At 35.5% G+C, this 24,979-nt stretch overlaps 1 protein-coding gene across 1 annotated transcript; it reads right to left on the reverse strand.

Moving 5' to 3' along the window:
• Nucleotides 1-228: 228 nt before the first annotated feature.
• On the reverse strand, nt 229-23,395 carry RNF212 (ring finger protein 212). Its single transcript, XM_074865019.1, has 12 exons — nt 23,284-23,395; nt 21,590-21,651; nt 17,467-17,541; nt 14,673-14,729; nt 11,564-11,622; nt 9,333-9,397; nt 9,174-9,243; nt 8,323-8,368; nt 6,878-6,941; nt 3,669-3,741; nt 2,672-2,868; nt 229-266 (listed from the first exon to the last, which is right to left on the reverse strand). The coding sequence occupies exons 1-12, from the start codon at nt 23,393-23,395 to the stop codon at nt 229-231; spliced, it is 918 nt and encodes a 305-aa protein (XP_074721120.1).
• Nucleotides 23,396-24,979: the final 1,584 nt, after the last annotated feature.

Below are 24,979 nucleotides of genomic sequence, written 5' to 3' on the forward strand. Positions count from 1 at the left end.
GCCAAAATTTCTAGAAACAGCAAGAAGCTTTTGTATTCCTGTTTAAAACTACTGTAGATGTTGTTAATCAGCAAGATCAGTGATGTTTTAAACACATTATTCATGCTGAACAGTTAGCTGGTTTATGCCAATTTGACATTTTATAGAAATTACAAATACTTTGATATCCAAAGACTGTGTGAGGCTTCTCCAGATGCTTATTGACAAAAACAATTCACAGATGTTTGCTTATCTTTCTGTTGAATGTCCTCCAAAATTAGTTGAGCCTAGAGTAAGAATACAAGTACAAATGGGAAAAAAATTAGTAAGACTAAAGGAAAGCATTATTCATGTAAATTATCTTAGAACTTATTCAAGGAAGAAAGAAAGTCAAAATTGTCAAAAATTAAAAATAAAACCCATACATTTTGATAAGAACTTTTGCATAGCTCTTTTTATGAATCTAAATATGCTCCTTTGTATTTATATAACAGAATTAGGTTTCTGTTTCAATAAAAGCATTGTTGCCATATTCCAATTTCAGCTACACAAGTGAATGTCCAAAGCATTGTTCTGCATACAAACTGCAATAAACTTGTAAACATATGGCTCAAAGACAACTAATATTTAAGTTCAGTATAGCTGGGTGTTTTTTTAACTTCAATTTCTACTACATTATTTACAGATTCTATCAGGTTCATGCATTATTTCACATGCTATATCACTGTCCAGAAATTCCACAAGAAAAACAGTTATGATGTAAGCTTCCACAAGCTATAAGCATTCATAACTTGAATATGAATGAATTTATTAAAATGTCTTTATTTTGGTTTCATGAAGTTTCATGAACTCAAAACTGCTTGGGATGTGTTACTCCTGGAATGGAAAGGTCACATTTATTAATATGGACTCAAAAAATGCTTCATAGTTGAATTATCCTTTTAATGTAAATAACAGAGATTTCACTTATGGTGTAAACTCTCAATAGGAAGAATTAGGTTTCCAAGATGTGATTGGTAAGGGTGCTAGATAACCTCATCTAGGCTCTTTTCCCACAAAAGGTTGGACCAGATGATCTTTCAAGGTGCCTTCCAACATGGGCTGTTCTATGATTTTATGAATTAATCTGCCCCCATGCAATTCCTACCTACACCCCTCTTGGGCTGGTCTCTATGCAGCTACTTTTGCTAGTTTTATGCTGCACTCAACAAATAATACCCTGGACTATCTCCCTTTTTACTGTCACTTGTGGACATTCATGTGGGTGTCTTGACAGTTACATCTGTAAGAAATGTGAAGTTGAGAGAGAAAATTTGGCAAATGACAGAACAGTACTAGGACTGAAAAAATCATGGGAATGGGAAGATTACTACTGAAGTCTGTGACAGGCTAATAAGTAATCAGAAAATAAATAAAGTTAATGTTGTACAGAATATGGGAAAAATCACCAGCAACAAATGACTGTAATTATCATCTAAGTCTTTCCTCCCAAACTGTGAAAATATAGGACATGTGACAGAAGTACAATGAAATAAATAGTAATATTTATAAAACATAAAAATAAAAGACTAGAAAATGCTCTTGTCTTCTTTAATTCTTTTCCCATCATTTCCTTTCTCTTTGCTTTTCTGTTTGGTCTGTTTGTTGTAACTATCCAGAGCATCTCTTTTCTACTTTTCTTGCTTCACAGGAAATATAGACTTTATTGTCCTCTCATCATTATCCTTTGGTCCATCCTGCTTCCTCTTTTACACTAATTTTCTGCATTCTTATCTTCATTCTTTGTAAATTCTTTAATCTTCTTCCTCTATAGCCTTTGTTCTGTCCCATGCACTGTTTTGGACCCCTTTTCTACTCCCAACCCTTTTAATATCCTCACCTTTTTTTCTATTCCTTAACACATCTTCCTTCCTGTTCTCTGCCTCATCACATGCTCACTCCCTATCCATTGCTCATTTTCAGAATGAGTTCACTCATTTGTTCATTTGCATTAATATTCCCTAGTTCTAATAAGCAGGTGACTAATACTTCACTATTACTCTCAGAATACTGCAGTTTTCATTTATGTTCATTTTTTTCTCTTCTGGGCATAGTGAGATGTCAACTGTCACCCACTTTCCACAACACACCATTCAGTCATACAGGAGCTGTTTCCCATTCATTCTTTTCACTATAGACAATTTTGTCCTTCTTTCCCATGTGTCAACTCAACTATTCTGCTTTATTAAAGGAATCCCATTGACTATCTCAGTCTTGCTATGACTCCCACTGAGTTCACTGCACTTCCTCCACTCATGCTTTTCTTTTCTCCTTAATTGAGATTTGTTGCAAAATTAGCTTTTGCCAATTTATTATATGCTTTCCATTATTTAGAATCGTTTTTTTCTAGAAAACAACAATTATGGACATTATCAGAATTAAATCTCTGTTAAAATACCATTCTGAGGTGAAGCAAAAACACATTTTCACGGTAGATATTCTATTGCACAGAAGACTAAAGCAAAATACGGATCATGAACATCAATATTTTTCATATTTTGCTGATAGCCTACTTCCAATTTTGAAAAATCATTTTCATGTTGCTTAATTTGTTTCTTATTTACTGTTCTCCAGTAAATAAGTAACAAGCATATGTTATGCTGAAAATTTTTCAGGAAGTGTTACATATTGTTGTTTTATAAAATATACTTGCCTAAATGTTGTCTTTGCAGAAGTCCAGAGATGGTGATTGGATGTCTTGTAACAGACAACTGTGGGCAAGGTGATGTAAATGGATACGACTGAGGGGTTCTGAAATCAGAAGTAGCCCATGACCCCCTTCTACTACTTTGTGATCCAGATGATGATGGAAGTGAACATCCACTATGAGGTAGTCTTATAGGTGTGGATCTGTTAATGAAATGAATCCATGGATATGATTTGAGGCTACTTTCACACTAAAAGAGATTTCAAAACCACTTAAATTCATAGTGCTAATATTTTAATAGAAAATGCTATAAATTATTGTATTCTACATATTCCATATCAGATTTTTACTTCTTTAGGTTTTTTACTTTAGGTTTTTTCTGCTTCGAAAAAGCAGAAGGACAAAACAAATGATATGAGAATCAGAGATGAAAAAAAAGAAATATATTCTTATACATATATTTTCAATTTGTACTAGGAAGATATGTTTGGCTTAATGATTATAGAGAACAAGAGTTTACTTTTTCTGGAACCATTTTAAGTTTTTTCTTGCTGTTAACAATTCTCACAGTTTGAGGCATTTTCAATGTTTAGATGAAAAACCTGAAACACCTGCTACACACTGCATGAAGATGTTCAGGTTATTCAGAGAATAGGTCTTGTGTAGATATTGTGTTGTCATCTCTGATTTTTAAAAGAATTATAAAGCAGACACATTGTTGCACTTTCTTACTATAAAATTACTGTCCTTTGTATAAAAGTACCATGACTGTAGACATCCACAGCTGCAGGAACTCAGATTATCTTGCACATTTTTGAAGAAAGTTATTTCAAAATAAAACCTTCCAACAATAAAAAACACATTCATATAGGTGATAGCTAGCCTGCACAAAAATATTTCTTCAAATATAGAATATAACCTTTAAACATACAGATTAATACAGGCCAGAGAGAAATTTGTGTCCCATAAGAGATGGTAAAATCTTGAAAAGGTATTTAATTACCTTGTAGATCCCGCTCTACCATTTTGACTTGACATTATTCCAGATGACTGAGAACTTCTGTAGGATATACTACCTGTAAGAATTCAATTTTTGAATTACCCATTTTACTTAGGAGATAACTTTGGAAAAAAAAGATTAGTACTTTAATTACATTATTTGGGACAAATCCATGATCAGTTTATTCAAGAATTAAAAATGGTACACAATTACAATAGACAACGAAAGATAAGGAATTGGCTGACAAAATAAAGTCACCACGTCACTTGAGAAAGGATTAAAATAGCCCTAAAAATTAATAATGTGTTTTTACAATTTAGCACATACAAGACATTTGCTGAGGCATGAGTTGTCTTCCAGTACTTCTTGATGGAAGAAGATCCACCAAAAGTGAAAGCTAGCAAAAGTCTTTTGCAGTACTCCAACAGAGGGTAAAGTTGAAAAATTGTCTTTAGTCTCAATAGATTGATTCTACATAGAGCTTAGCTGTCACGAGAACATCATATTGCACCACTCCTGCAAATCTTTTTCAAGTTAAACACATATGTTGCTTTCTTTCACCTTCTCTCATCTGTTAGACTATTGTTAAGACTATCAAGATAGCTCTGCTGAGGTCCTCCAGTTCTACGGCTATGCTTTTTTGCCCCATCCATCTCTGAGAAGGAAACTTTCTTCAGTGCACCGTTAAATCATTGTTTCTACTTGCCCTTATTGTTGCAAGTATGCTTTGATTCATTCAGCTTTGTCCACTGCAAAACTTTATGGGTTGATTCTGAAATGTGCTGAACACATAACTGTTCTACATATAATTTTACTATCTAATTAAATATCTATTTATATTTAGACACAATAAGAAAAAACAGTTAACCTCAGCTCTTGCTATCTTGTTACCCATAAATTTATATGCAAGCATGTATTTAGGAAGGAACAGGACATATAAATCAAGCATAACATAGAAAAAGCAATTTTTGCTCCTTCATTACAATTGCATTGTAATTGCATTTGGCTTTGTTTCGGGATGTTTACACCATGTAAAAAGACAAGAGTGCTAAAAGCTCCTTATGTGGCTGGAGATGGATTTTATTAACTGTTGAAGCCAGATGAAAGACTGCCTGAGAATGGACAATTACAGAAACATGTTGAATATAAAACGAAGAATGAGAGGGACACATGAATGGTAGACCTGCAGAGCATTAGGAATTCTGCAAAACTCCTCACAAATAAACAGTACTCAAAGAAACTGCAACAAATTTCGATAGGCTGTTATTCATGTCTTATTCATATCAGAGTGTTACCCAAGCTCTGCAACAGCCCAGGAATGAAAGGAATCACAGGCAGGTAAAATGTCTTATACCTTAGTGCAGTGATTTGGGCAAAAAACATCTCGCCTTTCTGAAGAAATTCTTGATTTCAACTTAATTACCTTGGTTTTGTTACGAAATACTTTTGTAACATTTAGTTACTTCCCTTTTCCTCATGTGATTTTTCACATGACATTATGGAAAAATTTAATCTCTGGTAACTATAAATAAATCTAATTATTATATATTATAGTAATTAATATTAAATGAATTATAATTATGTTAATAGAGGGTAAACAACATATATTGCAAGTATGCCTGTTCTGTTCAGCCTTACACATTGTTACAGTATTTTCTTTGCAACTGTTGACTCATTGCTCAGCAAAAATCATTTTGGTTACAAGTAATTCACAGCATCACAGAATCGTCTAGGTTGGAAAAGACCTTGAAGATCACCTAGTCCAGCCATTAATCTAACACTGACCATTCTCTACTCCACCATATCCCTCAGTGTTATGTCAACCCAACTCTTAAATACCTCCAGGGATGGGGACTCCACCACTGCCCTGGGCAGCCCATTCCAATGTCCAACAACTCCTTCTGTAAAGAAATGCTTCCTAATAGCCAGTCTAATCCTGCCCTGGCGCAGCTTGAGGCCATTACCTCTTGTCCTGTCGCTTGTTACTTGGTTCAAGAGACTCATCCACCCCTCTCTGCAACTTCCTTTCAGGTAGTTGTAGAGGGCAATGAGGTCTCCCCTCAGCCTCCTCTTCTCCAGACTAAACCCCCCCCAGTTCCCTCAGCCGCTCCTCGTACGACATGTGCTCCAGACCCTGCACCAGCTCCGTTGCCCTTCTCTGGACACACTCGAGTCATTCAATGGCCTTTTTGTAGTGAGGGGCCCAAAACTGAACACAGTAATCGAGGTGTGGCCTCACCAGTGTCGAGTACAGGGGCAAGATCACTTCCCTCTCCCTGCTGGCTACGCTATTTCTGATACAAGCCAGGATGCCATTGGCCTTCTTGGCCACCTGGGCACACTGCTGGCTCATGTTCAGCCGGCTGTCAATCAACACCCCCAGGTCCCTCTCTGACTGGCAGCTCTCCAGCCACTCCTCCCCAAGCCTGTAGCGCTGCTGGGGGTTGTTGTGGCCCAAGTGCAGCACCCGGCATTTGGCCTTATTGAAACTCATACGGTTGGCCTTAGCCCATTGCTCCAGCCTGTCCAGATCTCTCTGCAGAGCCTCCCTACCCTCGAGCAGATCAACACTCCCACCCAACTTGGTGTCATCTGCAAACTTACTGAGGGTGCACTCGATCCCCTCGTCTAGATCATCAATAAAGATGTTAAACAGGAGTGGCCCCAAAACCGAGCCCTGGGGGACACCACTCATGACCGGCTGCCGACCAGATTTAACTCCGTTCACCACAACTCTTTGGGCCGGGCCATCCAGCCAGTTTTTTATCCAGCAAAGCATGTGCCCATCCAAGTCACGAGCAACCAGTTTTACCAGGAGAATGCTGTGGGAAATGGTGTCAAAGGCCTTACTAAAGTCAAGGTAGACAACATCCACAGCCTTTCCCTCATCCAATAAGCAGATCGCCCTGTCGTAGAAGGAGATCAGGTTTGTCAAACACGACCTGGCTTTCATAAACCCATGCTGACTGGGCCTGATTGCCTGGTTGTCCCAAATTATTCACAGAACAGAGTAGGTGAGTACTAAAAAGACTTATCTCATTCTTCATCTTTAAACATCGCCCATCTGCTGAATACATGTCTACATGATAAATTACTTATATCTCAACACAATTCAAGTTTGCTCAGTAAATGGCTAAGGTATGGATTTTAATTTATTAATCCACTTAATGTAATACAACTATTATCCAGTTACAAACTTCATTTTTACTCACCCATACGTCCATCTTGTGGTGGAGTTATTAATGATAATCTTGTTGGACCGGTTGGTGTCTCAGGCTAAATGAATGGCATGGTATTAATTACAGTGTAATAAGTATGTTAATTATTATGGTATTTTAAGCAATAGTGTTACATTTTTGAGGTCTATAAAGCCTGCAGATTTCTGGCACTCTTCGCTGGCAGTTTTGTTTATAGCACTAAAATACAAAACTTCAGAATTAAGTTACTGTTTTTTAGAGATCTACACTGGGGGAAAAAGTACATGTATTTTAGTTTTATCCCAAGAAGTCCTCTCTGTCGCATTCAGATAAGAAAAATATCAGACACATCATTTTCTGTGCTGAGATTCCATTCTTAAACTAGCATTTGTTCCTGGATGATGCCTCTCCTAATCAGAATAGTAATACAGTGAAAAGCTCCTGCCTTCATTCTCATGTTAGAGATGTCATTCAAAGGTTGCAGTTCCCTACTTAAATATGAGGTTCTAACACTGCTTTCAGACCACTGCCTTCTACACCTAGCTTTTTCTTAACATGTGAAGACACTATACACATGTTGATGCCCCTCAGCATAGACAGAAGCAAGATTACCTGGTCAATTTTTTATGAAAGGTGAAAGATAATGACTGGCTTGATTTGTAGTTTAAAAAGCCCCTTTTATCCATCATAAATGAAATTTCATTAATGTTTTGAAAATTACATGCAATATGAAGTTAAGAATGCCAAGTGATTCACCCCTTGTAACTTCAGACATTTGCAATGACAGCATTTACATACAGCTTAATCCCCTGAAATTCTGTTTGTGGTCAAGGAAGAAAAATGGGAATGAGACCAGTAAGTTAGTTTCCTTTAGAATGGAATGAATCACAGATATTAATCCATAGGTTATACTGATGGATATAGGTCTATCTATGGATATAACCAATCCATAGGTTATAAAGGTAATTCTGAGATGATAACATAGATTTGTACTGCAGACATCTACATGAGGTCTGTTGAAGGTGGAAATCTTACATATATTTCCATTCCTTAATATATTAGACCTTAAATTTAATTGCAACTCTCAGTTTCATGCATTAGCAACATTTGTTTTGGAAACAGTTACATTATTATAGTATAAACATACTGAGATTTCAAGAATTTGCCATTTAATTTAGCATTAGAATTTTAAAAGCCTGTATATGGCATGTGGAAAATATAATTCCAGAAATCACTATTGTGATTTATTTCCTTTTGGTTCCTTTTTGGTGAGCATCTGACTTGTACTAAGTATCAAGCATAGCTGAAATTAGCATGTACATAAGAACTGTTTTGAAGTGGCTGAGGGGGAGGGATCCTATTTTTTGCAGTATTAACAGAGTAGGGGCAATCAAAGCAATCAAAATCATATATATGTACATATAGAGATATATAAACATATATACAAAAAACCCACTTACTTTCCTCATAGGTAAAGGTACAGGATCAATCTCCATTGACTCCATTCTTACAACAAAGGTCAAAATAAGTATGACATTGTAATAAAAATAACACATTCATTATAATGACTAAAAATATGTTATATTCTCATGTTAAATTTGTCTAATAATGGAAAAGCATAATACATAATGCATAACACATATGAGTATTTAGGACTTGTTCCAAATCCCACTAGCAGTAAGAAAATTCTATTAATTGATTCTGAGATTTGGTTTAGACATTTGCAGAGAAAGTTATTTTATGATTAACATTGTTATTCTTGTATTTAAGTCAGAATAAATATGCATATTTATATATTTGTCACTTGTCTTCACAACAAGGGCATTCTGAAATTTTATTTTTTATAAAACACAAAGTCATAGTCACAGGTATAGAAATCTTTTAGCTTGAGCAAGATGTATGTTAAAATTTAATGAGCCTTACTGGAGTTCATCCCATCTAACTTTAGACAACTATAATGTACATATAGGTGTCTGTACAAGTAATTTAGTTTTTCCCTACAGTCAATGGGAAGAGTTCCTCACTAATTAATCAATTTATCTATCCAGAAAGTCTTTAGAATAAGGTCCATCATGCCTTAGAATTTTCTCCAGTGAATACAAAGGCAATCCATACAAGTTGTTATTATGTACACTTGGATAGATAAGACCCTTCCAATTTCTTTCATACCTACAGAGTTTGCAGAAAAAACCCACAAAATCAGAAAATATACTTATTTTAAACTCACTACAAAAAAAAGGCTTTGTGTATAAAATATGAGTATGTTGCCACTGTTAACATTGTCATTGAAAATTAACAGATTTGTACCTACATTTCAGAAGTGGAAGGATGACTAGGATGAAGAGAACATGAAGAATAACCATTCTGTTTTCTTGAAGAAACTGAAGTTATTAATAAATTTAATATTAGAACATAACAATATCCAGTGATATGTATTCCTTAGTTAGTATCTTAAACCAACACTTCTTACTAGAAAGTGGATTTCTACTTGTACTGGAAAATGGTTGCTGTGTAGTTTGTTCAGGAGGTTTCATACTAAAGGGGGAAACAGAAGAAACAACAGATATAATTTGAAAGCTGGTTTGGTTAGTTCATTTGTCTAGCTGGTCAATAAAGCATAAAATCAAAGCATTTTATCCATCATAGCTGGATTTAACATGACACTGTTTGCCATGAAGCAAAATAACAATCTATTTGATAAGCTATTAACTTCTTCTCTATATCATAATGTCTGTATCAGTCATTACATGCCCGAAAATTTAGGATAACATTATGGCAAAGTACTTTATAGAACAACAGATGTTAAAATACAACTATTAACTACAGTTGAGCCAAAAATCTTCATTCCAATGTATACATTCCCAAAACTTTAAAAAATCTAGTTATCAAAAGAAACAGTGGCATATTTACACTATTCACCAACAGCTATGTAAAACTGATACCTTTGCCAATAACCATAAATAGGAGGAATATGTCTACTGGACAGGCAAGGAGAAGCCCTAGGTCACACTCTCTAGGTAGAACCCTAACAAATCTGAAATTCAGTAAGAACTCTGTATTTGGTATAAACAAGATGTTATTTATTTGAGATGCAGGCAAGAAAAAGGAGGCAGTGGATAAAAATATATAAACTATGATAATCCACCACATACATAGTTTTCTTTATACCATTTTTCTTTCAGTTATATCACACCAAGCAGCATAAGAGAGCATAATACAGCATTATGTGCACGTCAGAGTCAAAAGAAAGTCTATACTGGAAAAACACAGAAAAAGAATAAAGAACAACAAAATTTTGCAGTTAAATTTCTGACTTCATGAACTGGTTTATTAAGTAGATTTCATCATCCTTGATCATTGGTATTCATAAAGTGGCACTCATGAAGGGCTTCTCTCAAGAAGATGGATCTATAGGGAGAAGTACATTGTAACTATACACTAACTACTCTTACTACCTATATTCACTGAAAGGGAAAAGCAGACCAAGTCTGTTAGGGTTTTTTTTTTTTTTTCCCAGTAGTTTTAGAAATCTTAGAAAATGGGAAGGATAAAATAGGACATAGAAACTAATGTTATATGGAAAATGTAATCATTTCACCATAGGTGGATCACAGTAGTTCAATCTGATATTTGTTTTGTTTTGTTTTATGTTTTGGTAGGCAGCTTTTTTAAACAGTAGTAAGATACTACATTTTTTCTGTGTTAAATCAATTTAAACACTAGAGTGCTGTATAGGCCACATGGACTTTAAAGCAGAGATAAAAGCAATTAATTCAGGTAAGTATACCATAAATAATGTTAAAAAGGAAACCACAACAATCAAGGGTGAAGAGAGTGTAGAAATGTTATTAGTGATGTCCCCTTCAGTTTAGTGTTGTAACTGATCCTGTTTAATATATCCCAGATGACTCAGGGATAGCCTGCAGTTTGTGAAATCTGAAGACAGAAAGTTCTGTAGAACGTTACATCAATATTGAGAAGAACTACATAATGATTTTTGATATGTGATATTTTCAAATAAATAATTGAAATAAAATTTAATGAAATGAAAAGTAATAGCACAGAGTGCCCTTAGGGATCAATAAGAACTTTGGCTTTAAGTTGGAAATAAGATGAAAAGATTAAGGTGTATCAGTCAGTGAGCTGGCAGATAACAATGGGCTACCTCTTGGTTATCTCCTTGATGCATTTGTGAAAAAAAGACTAATTTAAGATGAGTCAAGAAGTTGATTCTTACTAGAAACAGAGAAGAAGAGAATCATCTTACGAAACTCTGGTAATTTTGTTAATGAGCTAGATTCTAGGACAGATACCATAGTACTTTCCAGGCTGACGCTGTAAAGCCCATTGGAATAAAAAAAACATGTTCATGTATATACAAATAAAAATTTTAAAACTGAATAACTATATGAAGGAGATTGTTAAAAGATCATTTTTAGAGTTCATTTAGAGTAAATTCAAGTACTGACTTGAATTTAAAAATAAAAGGATTCCTTCCTGACAGGCTTGATTAATGTGAAGAAAATGGACCTGATGACAGACGTGTTCATTTATTTCTGTAAAAATATGCCACTTCTATTATACAACACAATATATGAGAAAAGCAAATAAATCATGACTTTTTTATTGTTTTATCATACTTACTGTTGTCTGATCAGAAAGACTATTTCTCATTTACTTTTGATACATTAAAACTCTTACCATTGTAGCTGATGAATTTGTTGTGTTACTTTCTTGAGAGATTCTTCCAACTTTACCGTCTGTGAGATAATCATAGATTTAAACAAAATCTCTTTGTGTGATATACAACTTCATTTTCATACAACTAGTATTCTAAAGTGTTGAATGGCTGTTTTCTATTGGTTTTAATCTTAGATATCATTGCTATTCTAGATTTATTGGGGCAAGATTATAGCTGTTATATGGATCCATTAAACAGTCAAGTCTGAAAAAGATATACTTTTTGGCAGTTACAGACTTAGTATGATTACCTTTTGTTAAGTGTGCTGGTAATATTGGTTAAATGAATACTAAGACAAGTGCTTAAAGATAGCTTGTGTTTATTTTTCTTCCTCTTTTCCATATCTGATATAAAAGTTATGTTGCATTTAATATGGAATTATCTGGAAAAAACACCAATAACTGTACAAAATACCAAATACTATGTTCCAATATTTCTCATTTCAGATTCAAAATTTATTCATTTCTTTGCAGTATCTATCTGTAATAAGTTTATGTGAAGAGTATTTCCTATTATGTTATAAACAGAACCAAAAAGATCTCCATTAAAGAATGTTATGTGCTTGCAAAATGGAGGAACATTAAGGTCAAGAACATTAGGTCAGTTCCCTAGTGTGTATATTTTTTACAGTCTTTCATTACATGATCATACATTATATTTTATGAAGGATGTAAAAAATTACTCAATAGCCTCAGTACTGCATCTATATTTTATCCTTAATTTCCGTTGGGTGACCTTAGTCCTTCGTTACTTCACACTATCCATATTTTGATTTGAAGACAAATCATGAATTTTCTTGTTGAATTTTCTTGTTAAATTTTCATGCTTCTCACAATATTATTTGAATTCTCTAATAACATTACCTGATATAGCTTTATAAAATCATATTGTTTGTGGGATATATTATACTCTCTTTGCAGATGTGCAACTCTGCAAAACAGATTAAAGACAACATCTAATTTACATAAGATCTGATTTTTTGGTATTTTTTTTTCTAGGTTTGATTAAAAAAGTGCAGATGTCAGGAACAATGTACTTTACCCTGTTACTCTGTAGGACTGGATCATTTTAAGACCAAAATGCCGTAAAGAAGGTGAATAACTATTTCAGTATCTTTGGGTCCTAGCACAACACGGGCTCTAGACTTGCCAGGAACACAGATAACAAATGCCCACACCACACACCCTCATCTGCACCCCAGTATCTGTACAATTCACAGAAACAGCAACAAAGAAGCTTTTATCAAGGTCATGAGAGTTGTTGGTTGGCAGTGACAAGGATGATGTAAGGACGGGGACCACAAACAAGATAGCCAAGCATGAGAACCTGGTTGTGAAATTCCCATTTCTCCACCTTTCCCAAAGGACAAGACCTCTAGAGTGGAGATTGACAGGAGGAAGCACTTGTGTCAAGGAGTAGATCTGTGCTTCCTCACCTCTCCAGGGTTCATTGCCACTTGCCAAACTGCTTATACCATCAATCATTTTTGCTTCATCCTTTTCCCACTCACCTTCATCTCAAAGCCAGTGGCAGGAAGATTCAGACAGAGATTATAACCCTGAGTGTGAGCATCTACTCCCACTCTCTCTTCCTGTGTGCCTCTGCCAGCTGTGATCTAGCCTTCCCCAGCTCCTTCAGACTCCCTCCCAGCAGCCCTGAAAGAGGGAGCATTGCTAACTGAAACTCACAGGAAGGAGACAGGTATATCATCGCACAGGGAAACTCTTCCTTGCTCACCTCAGCCTCACTGCCAAACCACTTCTCTACCAAAACAGCCTCACCAGTGCTAGCCATAGCTGCATGTAGGGTGTTTAAGACAACCAGCCTCTTCTGACCCTGATCCAATGCAAGCAGTTTTAAAATACTAACAAATACATGAATGGACAAAACAACAAAACCACCCAAAGCAGTGTACCATTGAAAAAACAACCACCTAAATCTTCAGTTATTCTGTACTATCACCTAAACACCTTCCTTAGTTCAAGTAGCGTCCTTTACAACCACTGTTAAATGAATATCTCAACAGTAAATAACTTAGAAACTTATCATCAAATTATCAAGACTCTGCACAGATTCTTCGGAAATAACATTTCTATTTATGCAAAATTCTATTAAGAGCTTTATTTTACTTTGCCTACAGGTTTCAGTTTTACCATCTGGAGTCAGTAAAATAGATTAGAAGGGGGTGTAAAATCATGATTCCTCCATGGCCTGGCTTTGAAAGAAGAGTGTCAGGACTTTGACAGAACTACCCACTCCGCAGTACACTTCTACTGATCCCCAAACGCAGTCACGGGAAAGAGGGGAGAATGGGTCACAAAGCACATAAGTTTCCAAGCTGTTCTATCCATAAGAACCATATCAGATGCCCTCCTCACACATGGAATGGCCAGTTGACCAGCTATATGGGTTTGCCTCTGTCATTTCATACATAGGGCACCTACTGATGGGTTGATTCATCAGCATTGCCAAATAGCTTTAAGCAATATACCTGGCCATGCCCTTAGAAATGAATGAAACAGCCAACTATTTTATCAAATATTTAGAAGTAGCTGAGAAATTAAAAATAAATTTTCTTTCCAACCTACAGAGGAAGAGGCATAGTGACAAATTCAATAACTGTTCTCCACAGAATAATTAATTCTATTCCTCTTCCCATTTCTAATTCAGGGTACTAGCCCTTAGTCTTCTCCATTGCTCAAGCTTATAATTTAATTGGTCAGACCTAGTCTTCTTTTCCTCTAGGCTTATCATCTGAGTACTAATCTCTTTCCACCTCTTACACATTCTCCTCCATAATGTGAATTGGTGTCTTCTTTCCTTGTCCTTTGATTCTTAATTTAATCTTGGTCACCCCACAACTAAAATCTGTTTTATTAGATAATAGTAACCATAATTAATAAAGTCCTCACAGATTTTCAACAATTAAAAGCTGGTATTTATAATGACAGAAATGAGGCAATCCTGATAAATTATTCCAAGTATTCCAATAAAAGGTGAATATATTTTCTAAAAATAAACCAAAGTAGCAAAGTAAACATAAGAAACAAAAATAAGAAAATAAGTTACCTTTTGTCTGTGATATGCTAATAAATGCTTACGATGTTTTTCCTGAAATTCTGAAATCTAAAAATAAATACAGTTATATCAAGCTTCACGTAATTACATTTATGCAACCTCAACAAAAAGTGATAAACTATTTCACAGTAGTCAAATTTTTCTTTATTTTAATAAATATTTAACATATCTTCTTTAAATCCTCTCCAACAAAACATTCTAAGTTATTATCAATGATAGAGAAACTCTTATAAAGTTTATTTAATCCAGTATGACCTACCCTAGAGTTGGTAGATTTATTTCACTGAATTTATATTTTAACACTATGTTCAATAACAAGGTAAAGACACAGGAAAGCCAGTTTAGCTGCAGTGTTTCTTATTCATTAGTCCTAAGCAAACACATAAAATTAATGGCACCATAAAAAGTAATGTGTCTAACTGGCAATTATAACTTGCCTTGTAAAAATATTCTGTTAATTAAAAAATAATTGTTAGACACACTGTCTGGTGGTGTGTAAGCACTTTTTGTGTCCAAATGAGGATCATAAACCACGACAGGTTAAAAGTAAAAACATACAAGGTAGGCAAGACAAGAGCTTGAGGAACAAATTACCATAGGCAATAACTTACTAATAAATCTTCCTTTTCACGTGTAAGAAAACTGCCAGAAAATGTGTAGGAATAGAGACAACGGAGAAGAAACACTGTGAGAAGATGAACCCATAGTGACATATCTAATTGAAATGGTTACTTTTTATTCACTGTAGAAGAGCCTGGGATGTTCCCATTGGATACTCATCAAAGGATCAGAAGTCTCTTCAGAAGAACTGATGCCACTCAGCCACTCAGAAAGTAATGGCTCTGAGCTGCCTCCCACCACTCAGAAATGCAGTCTTGGGTCTATAAAGGAGAAATCTGCGAAAATATCAATTCAGTGCTGTGCACCAGTCAAAAAAGCAGATCAGATCTTAGAAGTGTTTAAAAAAGGAATACGAAAGGGAACATCATTATTCCACTTCAAAAATAAAAAAGTATGTTACTATATCCTGAGTCTGCTTAACATCTTAGAAAGGATATAGTAGGTCTGGAAATAGTTCAGATTAGCCAGAGATATGTAAGAGCTTCAGTAAAAGAATGAGCACATAGAACATGAAAAAAAAGAGTTGAAGAATGGATGCATTAGCAGTCTAAAACTAATGATTATCACAGATGGAGTGCATGGGAATGGTTATTTTTCCTCTAGAATGGGATTCAAGAGTATCAAATGAAACTAGCAGGTAGCAAGTTAAAATGTGAAAAAGAAAATCATCATCACAGAGTGTATACATCCTGTGGACCTCCCTTCCGTAGTATGTGGTAGATGCTAAATATTCAGAAAACATGACAATTGCTTTTGAGTGCAAAGGCACCAACCCCACATTGAGAAATCACTGTGCCACAAACTGTTGAAAGCTAGGAGGCTGTTCTGAAGACGTATCACTACATGCCAGCCTTGTTTTTAAATGCTTTCCTAAGCACCTGCTGTTGTGACAGGACATTAAATTAGATAAACCTTTGCCCTTAACAGAGCACAAGCTGCTCTTATGTCTTTTGATGCTGGTAGAAGTTCTGAGCGTACCTTAATGCCTTAACTGCACTTCAACATGATTCCCATAGGTTATCTCAGGTTACAGAAAACCCACCGTAGACTTTTGAGATCGTGACTTCTTTTTCCTTTCTTTGTCACATTACAGATGTTTGTATTCACATGTGATTGGTGGCACAGCTGTCTGGATTTGTTCAGTTTACAGAATAACTGCTGATCACTGTACATGTTGTTAAAACGTGTGTATGGAAGGACAGAGGAAGGCTTCTTGTTTACCTTGTGCCCCCTGTGCATCTTAGGAGGAGGAGTGCTGAGGAAAGGGACCATGCCCAGCCTTGGAGAAGTTTGTGAAGCATAGAGTAAAGCAAATGTGAATCCACAGTCACCACTGAAGAAAGCAGGTGATCTTCCCTGGGTTACTTTTCTGCTGGATTGGGAAGATCACCATAAGATCAAACAGGTAGCAGCCCAAGGGAGATGAGAATACACAGTGAAGGTCGCAGATGGGTTCAGGGAGAACGTACTACTACAGTTCCACCTCGAGTGGTTGAAACTGCCATGAAATGCTCAGTAAGAGGGACAAGGACAAGGACAAGTCCCAAAGCCAAGCTGAAGAGATGCAGAAAATCAGGAGGCAATGGGAGTTTACATGTATTCATTTAACCTAGACAGCTACTGAAGTTCTGGACTGGAAACTAAGCCTGAAGGAAAGGATCCTGCCTGGAGTTTACAGAAGGCAGGGAGGAAATTTACCTTGGAATCATTTATTGCATCTATCTGAAAAAAGGCAGACCTGTTTCAATTAAAAAAAAAAAAATAAAAAAAAAAAAATGGAGAGATAGCACATTCAGCTCAGGACTTTAGCCAGCTGAGGTTTTCACTCTGTAATTTTTTATTACTGTAATTAGGGCACACTATCTGGGCATGTTTAAGGTTCTGGCAGATCTAATTTTTCATTAATGCTATTGAAAGTGATTTTGCACCATTAAAATAACCAGACAAGTGATCCTCAGAGAGAGTTTGAAAGCATAAGCAGTGACCGTGATAAATAATTTATGCTTTCTTAAGAACTTTGAAACTGTAGAGTTAAGGAAGTAAAGATGGTAATGGGTATACACACCTTTTCAAGCATTCACTCATATATTTTTCCCATTTATATAAAAAACAGTAGAAGTTGCTGATTATTTTATAGAGTTAAAAAGTTTTAAGGCAAATTCACCTGAGTTATTTCTTTTGAATATCTCTTGCATAACGTATCTATTCCCATGAACAGTGACTGAATATCAGGACTTGTCTACCAAGAAAAGAAAGTATACCAAGGTTAGCATTTTTATTTGCAAGTTATACTAAATAAAGCACTTTGCGAAGTGTTCCTTAAATTGATTGATGTATATAAATGAAAAATGGACAGATCAAGAGTAGGATGATAGAGAAATTGAAAACAAGCCCAGTTTTATTTAATAACCTTATTAACCATCTTGAAGGCTTTGTGCTTTTGTTTAAATATATAACACACATATATACTTATTGTACCTACACACCTATATACTTATTGTAACTAGGACAACAACAATTTCCAGAGGACATTCAAGGAAGCTGTTGTGTCCTCTGGAAGAGGCATTGCCTTCAGACCAACAGCCAAGTTTGTGGCAGTCCCTTTCTGTGCTTTTTGCTTCTCACCATCCCCAGCCACATGGATGCATCTAATAATTAGTTTTGTTACAAAGTCCTTTTTTGGAATAGTTCCAATGCTGACTGGGATCCCTTTATTCTTCCTGCCTGTTGGGCAGCAGAATGCTATCCTAGCATTAAGAAAAAAGCCCTAAAATGATAGTTGAATTTTTCAAGTATTTTATGACTGAGACTTTTAATCAGAGATCATGATGTGGTCTCACAAACGGCCATCTGTGTTTTCAGAAAATGCTGAGTAAGTGCTTTGTACCTAAGCTATCATTGTAATAAAGATATAATTATTATTTATGGTGAGAAAGAAATGCTACAAGTTGGACATCTATCCAAATCTACAAAGCAATGTAGATAACTTAGTTAAGTGCTACTTCAATTCAGAATACATGTATTCCTAATTTATTCATAAAAAAAGCAAACAAAATACAACCCCAAAATAGTTACACTAGTTATAGCACTGTTGAAATAGTTAATATTACTAAGAACTAACAGTGATTACATTTCAATTATCTTTTACTGTAACAGTAAAGAGCCTTTAAAAAGTAACCCCATCTACTTGTAAACTGTAAACCTGAAGGTTCTCTTTGATATATTGTGATTGCGTAAAAGACAGTAGGTCTACAACTAGTCAAAAGTTGAATAAAAAAGCAAAAACAATCCCAAGATACTTAGATGATAAAAGAAGATTGTCCCAGAGAAAAGGCTTTCTTCATGTAAAGATCCACCTTTCCAAATCCAGTCAAAAAAAAAAATGAAACTGTTGCAGGCAAAATGTAAATTAATTCCAGAAGTACTAAAGAATCTCAGACAGTTTAAAAAAGTGAAAAATTAAAGAAAGGTGAATTATTGAAAGAAATAGGAAGCAGGCCACCTGTGAAGGAAGAAACAATTTTCTAGGCAACTAAGAAAATAGATGTTATCACTTCAATTAAAAATATTGCATTGAAATTGAAAAGAATTGGGCTTCGCTCCATTTGGAAATGCACAAAAAAATAGAGACACAATATTTTTACCCACTCCAAAAATAGTATAACACTATTATAAAGTCAAATATCCAAGACTAAATAACAGCTGTATTTGCCAAACCTATTTTCAACATGTGCTTCTATAATATATTTTTAATAAGAAGAGGGAATTGAGTCTCATATGTATGAAAAATAACCACATGAGGAGCTAAATTAATAACCTGGATTTGCAGTGGATTTATATCTTTTGTTCCCCCTATTCTGACACCAGCTACTTTGATGTCCTGTATAGCAATTAATCTGAGCAAAGATGGCATGCACTGTTTGGTTACTGTAGAACTGTGCCTGTGGCTGCCAAATGCACTTCTGATTATTGATGAGCTTTACTTGCATTTCTCTCACCAGGGGAACTAAACTGTTTATCCTTGCTTTCCCCAGCTACTAATTTTTATAGAACTCACAGGAGGAAATTAACTGTATTTGAGACTTCCTCTGCTCTTTTGAATTTGGTTGACATTAGCCAAAGCATTCAAAAATTTCCACAGGGTGAACTGGCAGACTGAGAAAGAGAAAAGCAGAAAGACAGATAGCACAGTCTAACCTATCTATGGTATTTAAAGAAAATAAAGACAATTAAATTTCATCTAGAAAAATTGATGTATTCATAAAAATACATTTTGGCATCTTTAAAACTTATTCATAGGAGCCAAGCTCTAGAAACCTATTTAGTGTGCTAACAAAGCAATGACCTTGGTTTAAGTACCTATCAGATCTGAAAAAAGTAAAAACGAAACAGCTTCATTGCTGATTTAAAAACTCTTTAAAATAAAGGTTCATAGAACACTGTTTATATTTTATCTGTTGCATGGAGGAGTAGCAGATGTTAATATGATATTCTGAAATAATGAACAGTGAGATTCTGATTTATCATAACACTTAACCATCCTCTGGGAAAACGCAAGTGGGGATCATGAGATATAGAAGGAAGACATAAAGGTGACAAGCATGCATTACTGTAAAGATGAGAATATTTAATGTGCAATGTTGATTGCCCCAATATACAATTTAATGAGGAGTTTTAACACATTTACCGGACCTCCTACTCATTGGGAATTCTTCCATAGCATCAAGCTCTTAAAGGTTACCAGGTATATTTCCACTTGGGTTCCTGAATTATAGAGCCATGACTTTTTTATATGCATGTTTAATTATCATTCCAATCATTTTATCTGTTCTTAATCAAGCCTAAGCAATCATCATGAATGTCTTTTTTAAAGAATATGGTAATTTGCTTCCTTCCAGTCCTCCAGAGCAGTGGCAGGTTCTAATGAAACATCTAATATTTTTGTTAGTATCACAATCATTGCATTTTTTAATTCCTCCAGTATTTTTGAATTAAATCATCAAGTTCTGTTGAAATGCTGCAATTTAAGACTGATCTAACTTCAAAATTAGCTTTGTTTTGAGTAAGGTGTTGGACAAGATGACCTCCAGAGGTCCCTGACAACCTAAATTATTCTGTGACTGAAATTAATAACAAAATTTGCAGCCAGGATAGGTGGATAGAAAGCTTATTGAAATACCTCCTTTAGAACTTTTATGAGGGCCTTTTTGATTGTTTTTTGGGTTTGTTTGTTTTTTTTTTTTTTAATTTGATTATTGTGTGCATTGTTCCTTTGTATTATGTTTGCATTCTGTTGTTTTGCTGTAATGTTTTATTCTCAGTAGCATTGTTTTCTTCAATCTGTTTCAGTTCTGCAAATTCTGTGTTTGCGAACATGAAATAGAGCGTAACAGTTTTTTACTTTGTTACAAACAGTATGTAGAGGTAGAGATTTCTGTATTTAGATATATTTAGATATATTAGCTCAGTTTTAAACATATCTAAAGAAATCATGCCCTTCTTCAAGGTCACCTCTTCAGGGTTAGTCCCAAATTGTCCTCTATTTCATATACTTGATTGTCTTACAGACTTGTAGAACTTTATGAGTTAGCTGCATTGAATGCTCTTAGTATTTTCCTTCTATTGTTGTGAGGCAGGCTTGTCTCTTAGGTAGGCATCAGTCTAGGAAAATATAAATGTTTTCACAACCCATTATGAAAGCAAGTAAGGAGAAAATAGTTCCTGGGAGAAATGGAAAATTAAATCTTTCTAATGATTTCTCAAGAAAGGGAATTAGAAGCTCTTCATTCTGTAGTAAATAACAAAAATTCCCAACAATATTTTGGATCCTCTCTTAATAACATGACCATGAGGAAAATAGTTAAGCTTAAGACAAAACAAAGACAAAACCACCCAATATACTTGAAAACATTGATGCCCCACCATGCAGATTTTCAATTCAGTCCATTACATGAAATAATTCATTACAGTTCACTTTCTCTGATGTACAAATGCCAAAGTCAATAAACATTTTTCCACATTTTGAAAGTAGTGACTGATGTTACACAGTAGTCAGCCATGTTTCTTGAAAAAGGAGTGATTTACAGTCCAGCAGAATCTGAAAACTGAAAAAGTCTCTGTAGGCTTTTATTTGAAGAAGTCCACAAAACTAAAAGCTGTATAGTACATAAGTAAATATTCATGTCAGAGTTGGCAAACAAAAGGGAAGTATTTTTGTAATGCAAATCATTTAGCTGTTAAGCAAACTACAGATTAATGTAATACAGCAATATCAAAGCTTCATTTACCTGTTTTGAAAGGACTAATGTACGACAAGAAGTTCTACAGATCAAACATTCATCTTTTTTGCCTGTAAGGTAAAGACATATTTAAAATATACATCAAACTGAATAGATATTGAATAAATTTTTAATAGAATTTGATGCCTAAACCTTTGTTTGGAGTTTGTGGAAGGAATCTGAATGTTATACAAGAAATGCAAATAAACATGAATAAAGAATTTGATTCTATAACCATTACACACAGTTATACAAGGAAAATGTGTGTGAATGTCATCAGATCTTACTTCTGCAAATAAGCATTCATGTAAATGATTCTATGAATATCATTAGTGTCACTGAATGCAGGTGACTTTTAGTTCCGATGATTTAAATAGGACTACTTGCCTGGTTTAATTAAATGTATGCTTAAGTGCACTAATGAGTTAGAGTCAACCAGATATATGACTTTTTAGACTGGAGCCCAGTTTGGTTCTCTTGATAAAATATATGAAATCTTAATTCCAAAGAATTAATATTTTTACCTCGTGAATTTTTCCAGTGAAAAAGTCATCAAATCACTTCTTAAAACTTTATCATTTTTTAAAATATCTCTTTATTTGCAAACATATTAGCAAATATCTCTAGTAAATTCTATATTATTTCTAGTAAATTCATATTACTACAATATTTATAATTGATCATTTTACTAGCTGCTTCCTTTCTAAGGATTCTAAGAATCAATGTTCATAAACATCTTTAAAGAGTAAATACATTTTCAACCTGCTATTATCATTATTATCGAATTCCCAGAAAAAAATATATCTAATATTTCAGGGGTTTTTTTGCCAATCGATATTAAGAGCAGAAAGGAAAGCTGTTGTTCAGGTTCTACAGGCCTGCAAACTGTATTTAGAGACTGCATTTTATGTTCCTCTCTCCTCAACAGCAACCCTGTGAAAACTTTTAGTCAAAAGTTTTTAATTCTGAAATACAGATTGATCACTTATACTGTGTGCCCTTGCAAAACACAGGGCATTTAGCATGACCTCAAAGAGAAAAACATTGATGTTTGTCTACTATTTTTTTCTATCGAAAAGCAACTTCCTTATTCCACTATCTTTTCTACAGATCTTCATTTAAGCACATCACAGGAGTCCCAGAATATGACTCAGGAATTGCATACAACACACAAGAGCTTTAAAACATCACCTCCAATCCTCCTAATGCTGCTAGAAATTTTCTAGTGTTTTGGTGACAATACTGAGATTTAAAATGTCTTAAGAACACTAGCAAAACCCTGAACAAATCCTATGTTTTGCAAACTGCTCTTTCACTAATGAAAAATCATGCCCTTTCCAAAATTGGACAGAACTGAATGCCATCTTTTTTCTTTTTTTTTACAATGAGGACATGGATCATAAGCATTCAGACTCAAGTTTTATTAAAGCCTCCAGTTCTCTGTGTCTAAGGGCTTGCTCTGAAAGCCACATTGCTCCAGCCAGATTCATCTAGAGGCAGACACAGGTGTTTTGTACTATTTAAAGACAATCAATAGCAAGAATTGAAAAGGTTTATCAATAACATTTGACTGACAAGGAGAAATACTCAGACCTTTCTTTTTTCAGAAATGTTAATGGTTAAGGTAAATATGTACACACCAGCACTGCCTGACCCGCTGAAGCAGAGGGCCGAGCCGCCCCCGTGCCTGCAGCGGCCATTACCTTTCTGGAGGCAGATCTCACAGATAACATGGCCGCAGCTTGTGAGGCTGAACCGTGGGGTGGGCTTGCGGGGCTCACAGAAGCAGACATTGCAAAAGACCGGGACAGCCATGGGGTGGAGGGGCAGGCGGGTCCGGCAGGGAGCACCAGCTGAGGCAGATGCTGACCCTCCTTGCCGCCCTCAGGGTGAGGCCTACAGGCCTCCTGCCACCATCTTCCTCCAGTCTGAGGCACCCTTGGGCCCTGAGGTGAGGAGTGGCAGCGCCCCTCCCCCACCCGGGGGGAGGCTGAGGGCAGCAGAGTTTGACCCTCACACCCCCAAAAAAAGGGGGTTTTCAGGCCTCTCACTACCAGACTGGAGAGGTGCCCACGCAGGGGATCCTGAGAGGTTTTTCCCCCTCCCTTCCCTAAATGTGGGCAACTGAACTGGATCAACCACCAGGGCTCTGGGTAGGAGCTTCACCACGAGCCCTGTCCTCCTCACAGAGGTGGCCATGCAGCAGGGACTGCCATCGGCACAGCAGGTGTGTGGAAAATGGTAGTGGGTTTTCACTTTTAAATGCAGGGATCTGGAAGGTTATTAATTTACTGTCACAGATTTGTTGTTGCTTCTTTTGGTGAGGGAAAGAAGCAAAACAAGGAGTTTTGATTTTAATTTCTTAGACTGAAAAAACACCACGGCTTGCTAATTTCCCTTGATGAAAATTTTGGGGGAAAATTCCCTTACAGACCTTCTTGCAGTGCAGGCTGTAGCTCTGGGTATGACAGACCCACAGACTGCATAGGAGGAACCTCCAGTTTTTAGCTTCGTAAGACTACTGCCCCCAAAGTGCTTCCCAAAAGAGCTATGATTCAGCTTCTGCTTTATAGAGTTAATTAAAAATCTTGAAGGAGACTGAAAACATTTCATCAAAGATATTTAATTATTATTATAGATAAAGAATGAAGCACTCTCAAGCTATAGTCAAGGCTGCAAGTCTCAGTGCTGTTTTGAGTATAGACCTAATTAATACAGAGGAACATAATCAGCTCCTTTATAAATTCTGACATGGTGCCTGTCCTTTTTGTTTAAAAGCCTAAGTGTATTGTGAGATGAGTTAAGTTCGTCACTGGGATGTAGCTAGGAGTCTTACTCTAAATATCAGCTAACCACAACCTTGTAGCAACCCTTTATTAAACTTCCTTCTTGGACTTCATATACTATATGGTTGTAACATATCATTTCTTCTTTCACACCACCAACGATGTTATTACAAGACATGTTGTGAGTGAGTGCTCTACAAAAGTGAATTTAATAACACTTATTTACTGGGCATTTCAAGTGACCGCTCTAAAGTCTCAGAAATTTTAAATATAGGACACACCTCAGTGAGTAGCTTTATGAGATTTTATTTTCATTGATTTGGTCCACAGAGTATTGCTTTTTATTTCTATTTTGTCTCAACTTTATGGATTCTCACATACTCACAGCTGTATTTTCATTCCCTTACTGGAAACTTAAGTGAACTTAAAGGGCAATGACATTTCCTTGCTAATGAAAACAAAAGGTGAGAAGATAGAAAAAAGAAGGCGGACAGTGCCTTTAAAACAATAACTGGTCTACAGATATTTCAGCTTTCACTACCTTTTAGACTAGTGAAGGGTCTGAAAGACAAATAGGAAGCCAAGTCACAATATTCTGCTATTACTGTGCTCT

Source organism: Strix uralensis, chromosome 4 (genome assembly GCF_047716275.1).
Source record: "Strix uralensis isolate ZFMK-TIS-50842 chromosome 4, bStrUra1, whole genome shotgun sequence".
NCBI lineage: Eukaryota > Metazoa > Chordata > Aves > Strigiformes > Strigidae > Strix > Strix uralensis.